The sequence below is a fragment of the Mesoplodon densirostris genome, chromosome 20 (assembly GCF_025265405.1).
Source record: "Mesoplodon densirostris isolate mMesDen1 chromosome 20, mMesDen1 primary haplotype, whole genome shotgun sequence".
Lineage (NCBI taxonomy): Eukaryota > Metazoa > Chordata > Mammalia > Artiodactyla > Ziphiidae > Mesoplodon > Mesoplodon densirostris.
Window position 1 is genome coordinate 28,298,201 of NC_082680.1, and position 14,817 is coordinate 28,313,017.

The 14,817-nt window shown below is 38.4% G+C and overlaps 1 protein-coding gene across 1 annotated transcript in view; it reads left to right on the forward strand.

Annotated features, from left to right (window-relative positions):
• Window positions 1-1,519: 1,519 nt before the first annotated feature.
• Window positions 1,520-14,817, forward strand: part of KCNU1 (potassium calcium-activated channel subfamily U member 1) — a 128,994-nt gene continuing 115,696 nt past the window's right edge. The window contains 3 exon segments of the mRNA XM_060086060.1: window positions 1,520-1,618; window positions 12,149-12,210; window positions 13,318-13,408. Of these exon segments, the coding sequence (XP_059942043.1) occupies window positions 1,520-1,618; window positions 12,149-12,210; window positions 13,318-13,408 (252 nt within the window).

Sequence of the window (14,817 nt, forward strand, 5' to 3'; positions counted from 1 at the left end):
GGAAAGTTCTTTTAAAAATTATTTGGAGAGTCATAATTTTCTCCTTACATGTGCATTTTAAAAGATATACTACATTCATAAGTATGATTTTATTATATCTTAGGGCCAGTTTGTTTTGCTACAAAAGGCACCTCAGTTTTATAATGGAATTCAAATGAGTGTTCCATATTCATGCCACTGAATATTTTTTTTAAAAATCCATGCCCAGACCACTTCGCAGGCATGCACAGGATCAGTCATAAGTGTTAGTGACAATCATTGATCAAGATATAAACTCTATCAAATAGCCATTTAATGAGACTTCTCTTCTTACCCTTCAGAAAATACGAATAGAAAAATTAAATCATTTCAAAAACCTGGCTCCACATAAAATGAGCTTTCCTAAAACTCAGAGGTCTTAGTCTGCATGGTGTGGTCAAGCCCGGCTCACTTGTGTCTTTCTCAGGGGTAGTTCAAGACTGTCAACAGACACAGAGGCCAGTTCAGACTCCAGGCTGCCCTCATTGCCTGCCCACCGGCAGGTCATTTAATTTCTCTGCACCTCGGTTTCCTTATCAATAGAAAATAGATTTAATCAGACTTACTTTGGCTACCTCATAGGATTATTACAAATTTCAAAGACAGTGGTCCCTTTGTATCCCTTTGTGGTTGCAGGACACACCCCCAAAATCTGAGGATGCTCAAGCCCCTTATATAAAATAGCATAATACTTGCATATAACTTGTGCACATACTCCAGGACACTTCATATCATTTCTAGATTAGTTATAATACCTAATACAAAGTAAATGCTGTGCAAATATTTGTAAGTATAATGCACATGCTATGTAAATAGTTGTCAGCACCCCATAAGTTCAAGCTTTGTTTTCTGGAACTTTCTGAAATTTCTTTTTTTAAGTATTTTCTATCCGACGTTGGTTGAATATGCAGTTGCAGAACCCGCGGATACAGAGTGGGGATTGTATAATAAGTCAAGATAGTTTGTAAACTTGAGGAAGGATCATAATTTCAACAGGATGTGATACCAAATAAGGAATTAAAATCAACATAAAATGGCAAAAAGTTTCCGTCTTCTTTCTCACTCAAAAAAGCAAATACTTAAGTAATCACCTAGAAATCCATTTGTAATTTTTTTCCTTTGTCTGTGTATCTTGACAGAAAAGGATAAGACACTTATTCCCAGAACAGAGAGAAGCACGCAGCTCCAGACCCTGATCATAACAGTAGTGTCAGTGTGAAGGGTCTGGGGCTGAGAGTACGTGAGATGGGCATGGTGAAGACTGCAGAATTCAGAATGCAAATACTGCCGAAGAGCAGTAAAATACAAACGCAGTAAAATTCATCGTGTGAAATAGGGAGTAAGTGAGTTCAGGGTTCCCAGGGTTGGACAAGGTGTAGTGCGTTCTGGCTGATGCTCCAGTAGGAGACACCATCAATACACATAAAACAGATGACCTTCTCTGAGACCCAGCTTACTCTCGATTTCTTTCTCTTGCTTCTAGGAAGAAACGTCACGTAGCATGGACCGTAAACATTCAAGAAGTCTCACTTTCCAGGGAGTCTTTCGTGATCGTGTAGAGATGTTGCTCTCGGCACAGACCTTTGTGGGACAGGTGTTGGTGAGTACATTTCCAGTGCTCACTTGCTAATGAACTTTAGCCACGAGTGTGATGTATGGTCAGTGTGAAAGCATCTGCTGGCCTTTTCTAAAATATCACTACCTCCCAGCGGCTATTTCCTTGTGTCTGTGCTCTCTACTGATGATTCTGCTTGCTTTTTCTTTGGAGTGAATATAATTACTTGGCATTACATTTTCTATTTGTTGTCAGCCTATCCACTAGAAGAAAGACTTTATTAGGGCAAAGGTTGTGTGCATTTCATTCTCCTTGTATGTAGATGGATGTCTGGCATGCAGCTGTTGCTCAAAAAATGTTGGTTTTTAGTGGATTCTCTGCCCTGTGAGGTACAACTATTTTCCCCTCCTTTGATTCCAACAGCTTCCTTTCTTCATTTTACAAACTGGTCTTTTTTGCCCCTCTGTGATATTTATCATTTACTTCCTGTTTTAATCTAGGTAAACATTGACATATTAAAACTCAGTCCAGGCATCATCTCCTCAGGCAGATTTTACCTTATCTCCATATTAAGCTAAGAGTCCCCCTCTCTAAGTTTCTATCAATTCCATTGAACGCTGTTAAATTAAAATTATCTGTGCATAAGCCTGTCTACCCTAGTGCACTGTGGACTCCTTGAGAGAAAAGACCGTCAGGGAAATGTTCACACCCCATTGTCTGGAAATAGCAGATGCCCTGTAAATGAATATTGCCCCATCGTCATTTCAGTAGTATCGTTTGATCTGAAACATTCAAAAACAATCTGTAATTTGAGGGTATGCTGCCATCCCATGGTGGCATGGTGGAAGGAGACGTATGTGAACTAAAGATTATCCTCTGCTTTTTGTAATTAGTACAAACATTGTTCTTTTCTAGTTAATGTTGTTTAATTACGATCTAACTAATTTTTAAAACTTATCTTAAAGTACATAAGTAAAACTGCTTTGATAAACGCTGCAGGAAATACTGAATCATCTGGAAATGTGTCTCTCCGTTTTTTTTCCTTCTAAAGTTTTGGTCTCTTTTTTGAAATCCTTGTCCCTATGATCTGTTAGAGAAGGATTTTGTGATTCTCTATGATTTTTATCAGGGATTTGTTAGTTAGGATCTCTTCAAGTGTTCAAATCACGTTGGACTATATGTGGATAATGTTGGAAATAAGGTAGTAGAGGACCCTGGGGTGAGGCAGAAGAGAACTTCCACCATCTACCATGTAAGCACTGCATATAGGGATTGGCTGGGGAAGGAATGATCATTGACTACATATCAATAAAAATTATTTCTTTAATGATGGAAAAATTGTTCTTTCAGTCTGTTACAGCTTATGATTAAATGATTGGAACAACAGGAAGCATGGAGGAAAGGTTAAATTAGAATAAACAGTCTAGCATTGAAACACAAAATTGAGACTCTCAGTGAGGGTTCCAAGCAAGTGTTTTATAAAGGATGAGAAAGAAAAAAAAGTGGCTCATAGATTTCCTTCCTTCCACCCATCTGTCCTTTATAATTTCCTTCCTTCTTTCTTTCAACAAATATTCACTGCTTGCCAACTACACGCAAAGCATATACTCTAGACATGATGAAATATGCAGGCAAAAATCTTGCACTTATGGGACTTAAATTCTAGTGGGGGTAGGGATGATGAATGTGCACATAAGTAGATAAGATAAATTCACATGGTGATCAGTGCTGTGAGGGAATGATGAGTGACGTGTTGGTGAGTTTCGGTGGTTTTGGTGTTAGATCACATTAGATACAGTGATCTGAGAGGAAATCTCTGAAAAGGTAAGATTTGAGCTGAGACTTGAAGAATCAGAAAGATAAAGTGATTGAACAGTGGAAGGAACAGGTTTCCCAATAGAGAGAAGAGACTTGTGGATGTAAAGGGCTAGATTACTGCAAGTACCAAATGAGGTTCCTGTGCTAGAGGCCAGGAGGGCAGAGAACTCTGCGGTCTGAGTGGAGACAGGAGAACCGTGCAGTGCTTTGCACTTTGTAGCAAGGAGCTAGGCTCTTCAAATGGAATAATTTTATTCTAGTGCAAAGGGGAGTCACTGAGGGGTTTTTAAGCATGGGTTGACATGGTCTAATTATGTTTTAGAAATTCAAGAGGCACTAAAGTTTGAAAATAAAGGAATTGTCAAAGGCATACTAGGCAAATGACAATAGTGTGAATTCAAGGCAAAAAAACAATAAACGAAGCCAAGTAGCCTGTATTAGTTTCCTAGGATTGTTGTAACAAAGTACCACAAACTGAGTGTCTTAAACAACAGAAATTTATTGTCTCACAGTTTTGGAGGCTAGAAGTCTAAGATCAGAGGTTGGTTCCTTCTGAGGGCTGGGAGAGAGAGTCAGCTGCATGCCTGTCTCCTAGATTCTGGTGGTTTGCTGGTAATCTTTGGCATTCCTGGGCTTGTAGATGCTCCCAGGTCTCTGGCTTCATTTTCACATGGTATTCACATCGTGTTTCTTCTGTTCATGCCTGTGTCCACATTTCCTCTTTTTATAGGGTCACCAGTCATATTAGATTAGAGTCCATCCTTATGACCTTATTTTAGCTTGAATACATCTGCAAAGACCCTATTTCCAAACTAGGCCACTTTCTGAGGTACGAAGGGTTAGGACTTCAACATACCTTTTTGAGGACACAATTCAACACATAATTTTGTAATGAAAATTTGTAACTAACTTCAACCAACATATAACATCATGAGTATCATTATACCAAAAATATAACTTCAAGATAATTAATAAATAAAAAATTACAAGAAATAGAAAAGCAATATTAAAGACACGTTGGTAGTATGAACTTTTAGTTCACTTATTTTATATCAGGAGACACTAAATAGAAAAAAAGAAGAAGAAGGAGAAGCAGAAGGAGAAGGAAGACCAGAGTAAGTTAATTAATAACAAAGAGCTGACTGAAATGATCAAACCCATATGGTGAAAACATAAATTAAGCCTACAGATGTCTACAGACTACTTGTAAAAATTCAGGCCCCCAAAAAACAATCCCAATTAAAAAACTTACAAAGTAGAGGCAGAGGACATAAACTGAACACAGTACAATAAATGGACAGGAAAATACTAAACTCAGAAAAAAAGAACCAAAAACGAATAATTTACAGCTAAAACATTGTAAATATCTCTTTCTAAAATGACTCCTGACTCAGAGAAATCAAACTTAAAATTGCAGAATATTTACAGAGTAAAGATGATGAAAACATCACATATCCCTTGCACCTACATTATAAGTTGGGAATTGTTCTAAGTTAAGTGCATAACATTAACAACTTATCTTGATAAATAAAAAATAATTAAATGAATTATCAATGTTGAAAAGTCAGAGAAAGAAAACACATTAAATCTCAGGAGAATAAATAAGAAAGCTAGAAATTAACAAATTATAAAAGAGGTGATTGTTTGAAACAAACAATAAAATAGAGAAGTCAATAGGTAGGCTAAACAATCCAAGAGGGGAAAAGCAAAATATATGGAATAAGACATTAAAATGAGAAGATAAATACAGATAAAAAGGAAATTGAAAGACATATGCACAATTAAGTATAAAAACCAAATGATTCCTTAGGACAATATAAATAAGCAAAACTGACCATGAAAAAAAGAAACTTAAACAGACCAAATAACTGGAAGATACAAAGATATGGTCAAAGACTTTATCAACATCACCACCACTATACTTCTCCCCCTCTGCCTATGGGAGACCCAGACAATTTCAAGGTCCAGTCTGCTAGATCTTCAGATAGTGAATCTCTCTAATGCTAATTAAATAGTCCCAGGACATAGAAAATACAAGGAAGAAAGTATCTGATTTTCTTTTTCAATGAAGGCACAGTATCTATAGCAAAACCCACAATGATGGCAAATTTAATAACATCTGTAGACTAATGTCTTAAATACGTGGATACGTGGCCAACAACACAGTGTAAGAAGAAAAAGGAAGGAGGAGGATGAGGAGGAGAGGAAGCTGTTGTTGTTTAAAAAAAGGAGGGATGAAAAGAAAAAGAAGGAAAATGAAAAGGAGAGGAAAATTCAAATAGTCAAAGGGAAAGAAAATATTATCTTCAAAACCAGAGACCTTCTGAGATCCTTTTAGAGATAAAACAAGGCAATGTGCCGATCACCTCTGCAGCATCTTTGGGCTTGATGCTTTAGTTATCACAAGCATGTTTTTACAGCTACCTGTGGGAGATTGTCTACTGAATTTAGTTCCAAAGACCTTATCAAAGTCTAAACTGTTCCTTTTTTTGGATGCTATTAATTGTGTAAATGTGTTTCTCTGTTGTTTTGATAGCTAAAACATTTAAGAACCAAACATATGGCTCATCTTCAGTAAGTGTATCTACTTTTAGCATCATCCTAGCCACTACTTTATGTCCATCTTCTCTTTTTCTGTCTTCTCTGGCAGGATGAGTATAAGCCCAGGTTTTTGCAGGTTGTCCTGGTGTAACTGTTTAATCAAGTCTCTTTCATTCTTAAAAGTGTATGTGTTGTGACAATAAATGACATAGCTGCCTTAGCTTCAAGTGAAAAGTGTTGTTTTTCAAAGCCACAGGACATTTTCCAGGGAAAATGAGCTGTTAAAGAGAATGTAACTTTGAAGGTCTCCTCAACTGCTCCATAGATTCAACTCCACCTTTCTCCTTTGACTAGAAAGTATGGATTTTTTTTTTCTCTTTCTGCTCCTAATTGACACCATTCCCCTCTCATGATGGGCCATGTGCCTCCCTTCTGGTCACATGTAGCCTTGCTGGAGATTTATACATTACATGATATACATATATATATCGTGTGTAATTAATATCACTTTTATCCTTCTTAATGTCAATATCCTGTTGCTAGCCAACCAGGAAGCCACCGCACTGCTTGGCTAGCATCACAGGGACCTGGTAGGAATGGGCACCTTTGAGGACGGGTCCCCGCCCATCCCAGGCTCAGTTTTTCAGTGCCCCGTGGAAGGAGTGCAGGAGTTATGTTCGATGGTTGTCTGTTCCTCTGCAGAAGCAGCGTGGTACTTCTCAGGCTGCTTCTTTCTCAGACCTTCCTCCTTCTGTCAGAGGGTCCTGGCCAGTACTTCGTTTCCTCCTAAATCATCATGTTGGTCAATTTCCTGATCACTGGGTTAATTTTCGTTGCTGGGGCAGCTTTGATGAGCTGAGCCTTCCCGAGCTCGTGCTCACACTTCCTCCTGGATACAGCCCTCCTGCTGAGGGCTGCCACTCATCTCCCTTGTCAACCTGGGGATGCCTGTATTAGGATCCTGGAGTCTCCACCCAGCCGGGCTCAGCCTGGAAGCAGCAGGACAGCACTGCGCATGCCCAGCGCCAGGTCCCACCAAGCCTGTGCAGCCTTCACCCTGGACAGCCCTCTGGGCTGGCCTCGTTTTAACAGATTTTTCAGCTGAATTTCATTTATAAAATTTTTTCCTCAGAGCGCTTCTTTGGTCACATCTCATAGACCTTGGCAAGTAATGTTCTTATTTTTAGTAATGCCCAGTTCGTCTTTAGGTTAAGTTTTAATTTTGATTTCTTGCTTGATTCATAATCTATTGTGAGGAGTGTTGTATGCTTTTGTTTCCTTGGTGTTGGACTGGCTCTCTTTTCTACTTTGGTGAAATTTATGGCCCAAGGATATCACTGCCTTTATGATCTCTAGTTTATGGAATTTATGGGGAAATTCTTTGTTGCCTAGTACATGATCAATTTTTATTACTGTGTAATGGACTTTTGAGAGAATCTGTGTATATTTTCCATACCCTTAATTATTTGCTGACTGATTGAAAAGGGCATGTCAACATTTTTCATTTATGACTTTATAGTTTTATCAAATATCTTACATTTCTAACAGATATTGAGTTATATATTTTATATAACATCAGTCAATGCATAGAGTTATCTTTTATAACTCCTTGGTCGATGGTGCCTTTTACTGATATGAAATATCCATTTTTGTCACATTGAGTGGGTTTTTGTTGTTGTTGTGTTTTTGTTTTTTTACCCAGGGGATACTTTAGAACATAATGTTAGCTGGTAACATTGCTTTCATTTTATTCATACTTGATTAGGATGTCCTTGCCCAGCTCTCTTTCAGTCTTTCTGTCTCATTTCCTCTTAAGTGTGTCTCTTTAAATATCATGTAGCTGCACTTTTGTGTTTATTGATTTAAGAATGCATTTATTTGTTCATTTACTGGAGAATTTAATTATTCTCCTTTATGGTGATCTGTTTCATTGGTCTTTATAATATTTAGAGATTGAATTTACTGCATAATAGACTATCTAAATTTCTGTGGCTTAAACAAACAAATGGGGTGTGTTGGTAAAGAAAGGGGGAATGGGTATTGGATAAACAACTAGGACCTTTGTGACATCTTAGTTCCTTGTCTTACTGGAGAAGCGGAATGACATGGTGATTGAGAATTTTGAGAGACATGACCTTAAGCATTGGCTTCTCCACTTCATCTTGAACAAGTTAATTTTCCCAAATTGCACTTCTTTCATATAATGTGAATAACCTCCTTAAAATACTGTAGGGAGTATTGTAAACCCTTCAAGGGTGTAGTGAGTACTGATCATTCGCTGATATTTACATTCCTTATTTGTTCCTTTTTGTTAATTTTATTTATTTTCTTTTGTATCTTTTGACTTGGGATTTTCCATTTTTAATAGAATATCATAGGTATATCAGTAAATGAAATTCAGAACAAACTTCCCCCCTGTATTCCTCTCTAATAATATCTCTGCATGTTTTATATCTATATACTGCTCTCGCCTGAGACCTTTGGCATGTTTTTCCTCCACACCACCCCTTCTTCCTTCCAGGAATTGTTGAATTAATCTGAACACTCAGTTCCAGATTGTTACTGTGTTTTTTAGTTTTTTTGGTTTTTAGCATTGTACAGCTGGTCAGATTTTCTTCTTAATATTTGCTTTAGATGTAAAAATTCCATTAATTTTACCAGTTTTATTAGGCACCATTTTTTCTTATGTAATTTATTTTATCTTTCTAATTTTTTTTTCTTGAGTACTTGCCATATTCACTGGAGAGGGAAATTGTGGGTGGTACACTTTCCGAATTGTTGAATGTCCCCCAGTTTTATTCCCTTGCTGTCATAAGTGAACAATAATTTGGTTGGGTTTAGAATTCTTGGCTTGTAATCCTTTTTCCTAAAACCTCTGTAAATGCTGTTCCAAAGTGTTCTGGCTACTTAAGGATACCAAATTCTTGTCTCTCAGCTCCAAATCCACCCTCTCTCCTCTGCTTTGTGATGTGAGGCTAGTACGCAGCAACCACATGTCTCTTTGGTCAGCTCCCTTATGCTCTAGAGGAGAGGAAGGGAACTGCCTTCCTGTGTTTTACATCTAGTTCTTTCAGCCTCACTTCATCAATGGCTTTTTCTTCCAGTAGCAGTGCTTGGTTTCAGTTTCCAGGCTTTTCCAACAGTACCAGGACCAAGCTCACAGTGCCTCTTCAGATGTACCATTACCAGCCAACCCAGGACCCCTCCTCCCAAGTCTGAAGCCCCCCTCCAAAGGGCACCTCTTTGATGCCCTTTGGCATCGAATGTTTTTAAACGTTGAGAATCCCAGCCTCCTTTTGTTGATCTCCCAGCCAGTCCTTGGGGGTGCAGCTTCTTGCAGTTACTACCTCTGTGTCAGTCACCCCCATGTTCCTTGGTCTTTCCAATCCTCCAGTACTATTTAACAGCTTTTTAGAATCTCACCGGGAACACTAATTGTAATTCTTAAATGTTTAATTACATATTCTATGCTCACTCTTTCACTGGAGGTTATTTCATCTATTCTGTGTGCCTGATCCTCCTGTTTTCTTATACCTCCCATATAACTGGCAATTTTCTAGTGTCCTCTCATATTCACAAGTGAAGATTTAGAGTATTCATAGCGCCCCTTGTTAACTGCGTTGGTGGCTGTTTGGATTCTGAAGACACCCATAACCATCCACCAACTAAACGGGCTTTAAGCCCCACTGTAGAAATCACAGCTCAGGTGGCGGGCTTCCTACCCCTCCCAAATAGCCAGCACTTCCAGACTTTGCCCCTTCAACCCAAGGGAAATTCATAAGTCCTCTCAGAATATCTCCCATTTCTACCTGACTCACCAAACAGCCTTCACAAGCTGTTAGCTCCCAGTGCTTTATTTTGGTTTGGTACACATTTTGTTGCTTATTATGTATAATTTCCGGATCATCCTTTTTAGGTTTGTGGCATGAAGTTGATATTGTTCTTAGATTGAATAAAACTAAAATTTTCTTCTTTTATTTATTTTTTTGGTTAACTTTATGGTGTGGAGGACTATAAATATATGACCTTGTTACCATATTTCTGGAAGCCTGTCAACACATGATTTATAGATGAAGAATCACATATGGGATTTAGTAAGAGAGAAAAAATATGTAATCATATGTAAGGAGAAGAAAAAAGATTTCATGGAAACTATTAATAATTATCAATCTATGAATACACACACACACACACACACACACACACACATACACACACATACGCATATCCACTCCCAGCATTTTTCCTGAGCTTCAGACTACATTTGTAACCAAATATCTCCATGAGACCCACAGTCTTAGTGATATCTCCATCGACACTTGATTCAGATGTTAAAATGGAACTGACAGTAAGAGTTGAGACCCCAAGAAAAATAGTTGCCACTAACTCCCATTAACCTGCAGCACTGCCACTTACAAAGCAGTTGGAAGAAGACCAGTTGAGGCTCTTAGCACCTTGACCAACCCCATGTAAATTTGGGTAAGCTGGAAATTGAAGAGGATTTTGGAACAAGCTCTTATTGTGGCAGAGGTATTGGGTGGGGGGTGGTTTTCCTCCCCTGTCAAGCGAGGGACCACTTAGAAAGCTCAGCTGGCATCTCTTGGAACTCTGGGGACACAGAGAGCCGACGTCTAGCTCGTTGGTGAAGAGGGATGGCCACACTGAAGAGAATCTGTCCTTCTAGTGTTTGTTGGAGCAAAGAGTGCTTGAGCTGGTCCGTGGGCCAGATGTGGGTCACATGTGAGAGTCTTCTCGAGCCTGCCCAAGTAGGCATCTGGAGGGGGAAGAGTTCCAGCAGAATACAAGAGTGCAAGGTGCATTGAGAAAAGAGTTGTGAGCAACCAGCGAGAGAGGACGCTTTCACTCAGCTTAAGGGAACCGCAGAGGGGATGCTTAGCAATTAAATCTTATCAAGCTGCAGCCTGTCTGCCCCCTCCCCTTGCACTTCTGATCCGTTTAAGTTGCTCTCCTTTATTTTCCTAGCATGCATCTTCTCACGTACCACCTAAGGTACATATTAATTACTATTTATTGTCTAGACCATAAGCTTCATAAAGGCAGGAGTATTTGTATGTGTTGTTGAATGATGTTTCCCAATCACCAGAATAATACTTGAGTCATGGTAGGTACTAAAGAAATATCTGTTGAATTTGAACATAAATTGAATTGGGCATCTCCAACAACCCAGGAAAATAAACAGTAAACACCTCCCGTGCCCGGAGAGCCCAAGGGTGAGAGCGTAGTGATCTAACATCAGTCAAGTCCAACATTTCCTGCTATTAGCCCCCCTTTCTGTTCACCGCCTGACACTGACCTACAATTCTCAGAGGCCAGAGGTAGCCTAGTCAGTAGGCAGCTAGGACTAAAAAAAGGTTAACAGAGAAGAAACGAATCCCTTTTTGCATACTAGTAGCCTGCTCAAGGAACACCTGAACTGGAAGGGAGTGAAGCTTTAATTGTAAATAAAATACAGTTTTACACAGGACTGAACATATTTTTTTAAATGTTTGGAAACTAGAAATAACTGATTACCTACAGTTGACCTAAAAATTCACCGAGGCTGCAAAATATTTCATCCAAATGTATTGAGGGTTTTAAATGGGTAAATTTCTGATTATATTCCACAGATTCTTATTTTACAGACCAGATATATTGGCAAGTTAAAGCGCTCATTTTCTCTTCTCACTTTATAGCATGTTCCCTCCTGTCAGAATTCTGTGCATCCTTTAGATGGGCACCTTTGGGACTGTTTCTTCTGCAACATCATAGGCAATTCAAGTTCAGAGTCTGTATCCCATGGCCCTCATTTTCTAGAGTGTAATAAAGTGCATAACACATATTAAGCACTTAATAAATGTTTGATGAGTGAGTGAATGAATAAACAGTAGGACTTCTTGAGCTCAGAAAACCTTAGGAGCAGCAGAAAGGACAAATTGTTTATTCTGAAGTGTGTGAAAGTTAAAATTAAGTAGGTAAAATGGGTAGGTACATGTTCGTTTATTGAATACCCAGTAAAGGTCCAATCAGTTTTTGTTGAGTGAATGAATGAATGCTAACATAAATGAATGTGTGGGAAAAAAATGGCTACAGATATATAGGCAAGGGAAAAAGGTAAAACACAATTTTGTTGGTATGTTTATTCATCTGTGTTCATGCTAATAGAATGGATCTGTACATTTGTCTGTGGTTTTTGTTTTGTTTTGTTTTGTTTTTCAGGTGATCCTTGTCTTTGTCCTAAGCATTGGGTCTCTTATAATCTATTTCATCAACTCCACTGAGTGAGTAAAATCCCCAGTCAATCTTGTCTGCTCATATCAGTAGCTTACCAGCTAATTTGGAATATTCTGTCAGGAATAATGCTTAATATACTTGCACGTAAACTCACACACGCAAGCTCATAAGAAAAGGATAAGTGTTTAGTTTCCCCTAGGAAGTACTAAACCCAGCTCCACAAACAAACAAAAAAATGCATGAGTTTCTCCTGTATCCTGTCATTCTGCACTGCTAGGAGCTGGGGTGCTGTGCGTATGTCTATTCTAGTTTCTGGGGCTACAAGCGTCCAGCTGTTGTCTCCTCCTTTGGACCGTTTATGTGGGCCTTACTTGCCTTTGGATTCCTTAGGTGTTAAAGCAGAAGTTCTGTAGTCATTTCAGGGTTTTTCATAGGTCCTAGACAAGTTTGGATGGTCTGAGGAAAAAAAATGCTAGACCTCACCGGGGATGTAGGAGCAAACTCTCCTCTGTTCTTCTCTGAAGGCATTCCGTTCTCCTGTGCCAAAGTTAGGACAGCTTCTTGGACACAACCCAACCTAATCTGAACTCCATGCTGATCCTCTGGGAATTTTATTGGATTTCCAGCTAAAGTAAAACTGGGATTACAGGGCCACACAAATCAGGCAACTTTAGAGGTCCTACAGAAACTAGTAGTCTTTGTTTTGTGGATTCCTTACTGACCTTTTAGGAACATTTCCTTGGAATTTGCTTCAGATCAGTTCATTTGATGTAGAGTAGCTCTCTATCAGAAGTATACTGAAGCCAAAATTTCCTGGCTGGGTAAGATGGTCTTGCATACCAAAAAGAGCCACATAACCTCTGTGCTTCTGAATCCCATTGATAAAATGAAAATGGAACCAATAAACTCTATGAAAAGAAGAGCAGGTCATTCTTCTGTTATTTTCAGCTGTATTCACGGCCCAGTGGTTTTGTTCATGCATACCTCTCCTCCCAAGAGAAAAGTAATTTCCTTGAGATGTGCACATAAGTGTCTGGGTTGACCATTCGTGGTAAATAAATAGAAAATTACCCACCTGTTCTCTTTATTTGGTCCTCTGTAGCCACAGCTTTTAAAATGTCCACCTTTATAAACTATCTTTGTTTCTTTTCCAGCCCTTTTAGAAGCTGTTCTTCATACCAAGACAAAACCATCCTGATTGATTTGACTTTCAATGCTTTCTTTAGTTTCTATTTTGGATTGAGAGTAAGTTCCTATTGAACATGGGAGTAAACAGGGGTATACAACAGGCGCACCATAAAGAGATCTGTGTTATACAAAGAGATGCCTTCCTTAGACAATCTGCCTGTGCTTTCAGGCTCTAAAGCCAGAGAGTCTGGGCCCTAAATTGTCAAATGTATAACGAGACCCCCAAACTCTCTCCTGCACTTGAAACTGTAAACCAGGTCAACAATTTTAGCACAAATGAAAAGGATTCCTTGTTAAACTATCATCACCCTATCACCCTGTCCTTCTTATTGGCTTCCCACTTGCCACTCAGAAGAGTGACTAGTAATCACAAGAGAGCAGAACCTGAGTAACAAGCCTCTGAAAATGTCATTGGCTCTACTGATGGCATATGTGCCATATAACTCTATAAAATACTCTTGTGCCTTTAATTTTGTTGCATTCATGTATTCAATCGTTCTCTCATTCCACAAGCACTTTTTGAGGGCCCACCCTAGATCTAGATCCTAGATTTATCTATCTCATGTTTGTGAGATAGATATACACACACACACATATACACACACATATACACACATATACACACACACACATATACACACATATATATAAACACATGTACACTCACAAATATATACACACACACAAATCTATACACACATACACACACATATATACACACATATACACATATACACACACATTTATATACGCATATATACACACACACATATATACGTACATACACACATGCACACACATATATACACACATACACACATATACATACATATACCCACATATACATACCCACATATACCCACATATATGCACACACATACACACACAAATATATACATACACATATACACACACATATATATACACACATATATACACACACAAATTTATACACACATATACACCCATATATATGCACATATACACACACATATATACACACAGATATACACACATATACACATGTACACATATATACACACACACACATATACATACACACACATACACACATATGTACCCATATACACACATATACACACAGTATACACACATATACACAAGTATATATATACACACACATATACAAATGTATATACATGCACACGTATATATACACATATATTCACACATATATATACACAAGCATGTACACACAGAAACATACACACATGTATATACAGACATATACACACACAGAGGTATATATATGCACATATAAGTGTGTATGTATGTAATATGTACATGCGTATGAAAGGTATGTTATGTATGTATTTCTATTACCTTCCTTCAAACTTATTTCAACCACACTGGCCATCACAGTCTTATTTTTACAGCAGCCCCTCCCTTCTGGAAACGCCTGCGTTCTTATTGCAAATAGGGAAGCTCATAAACACAAGCCTTGG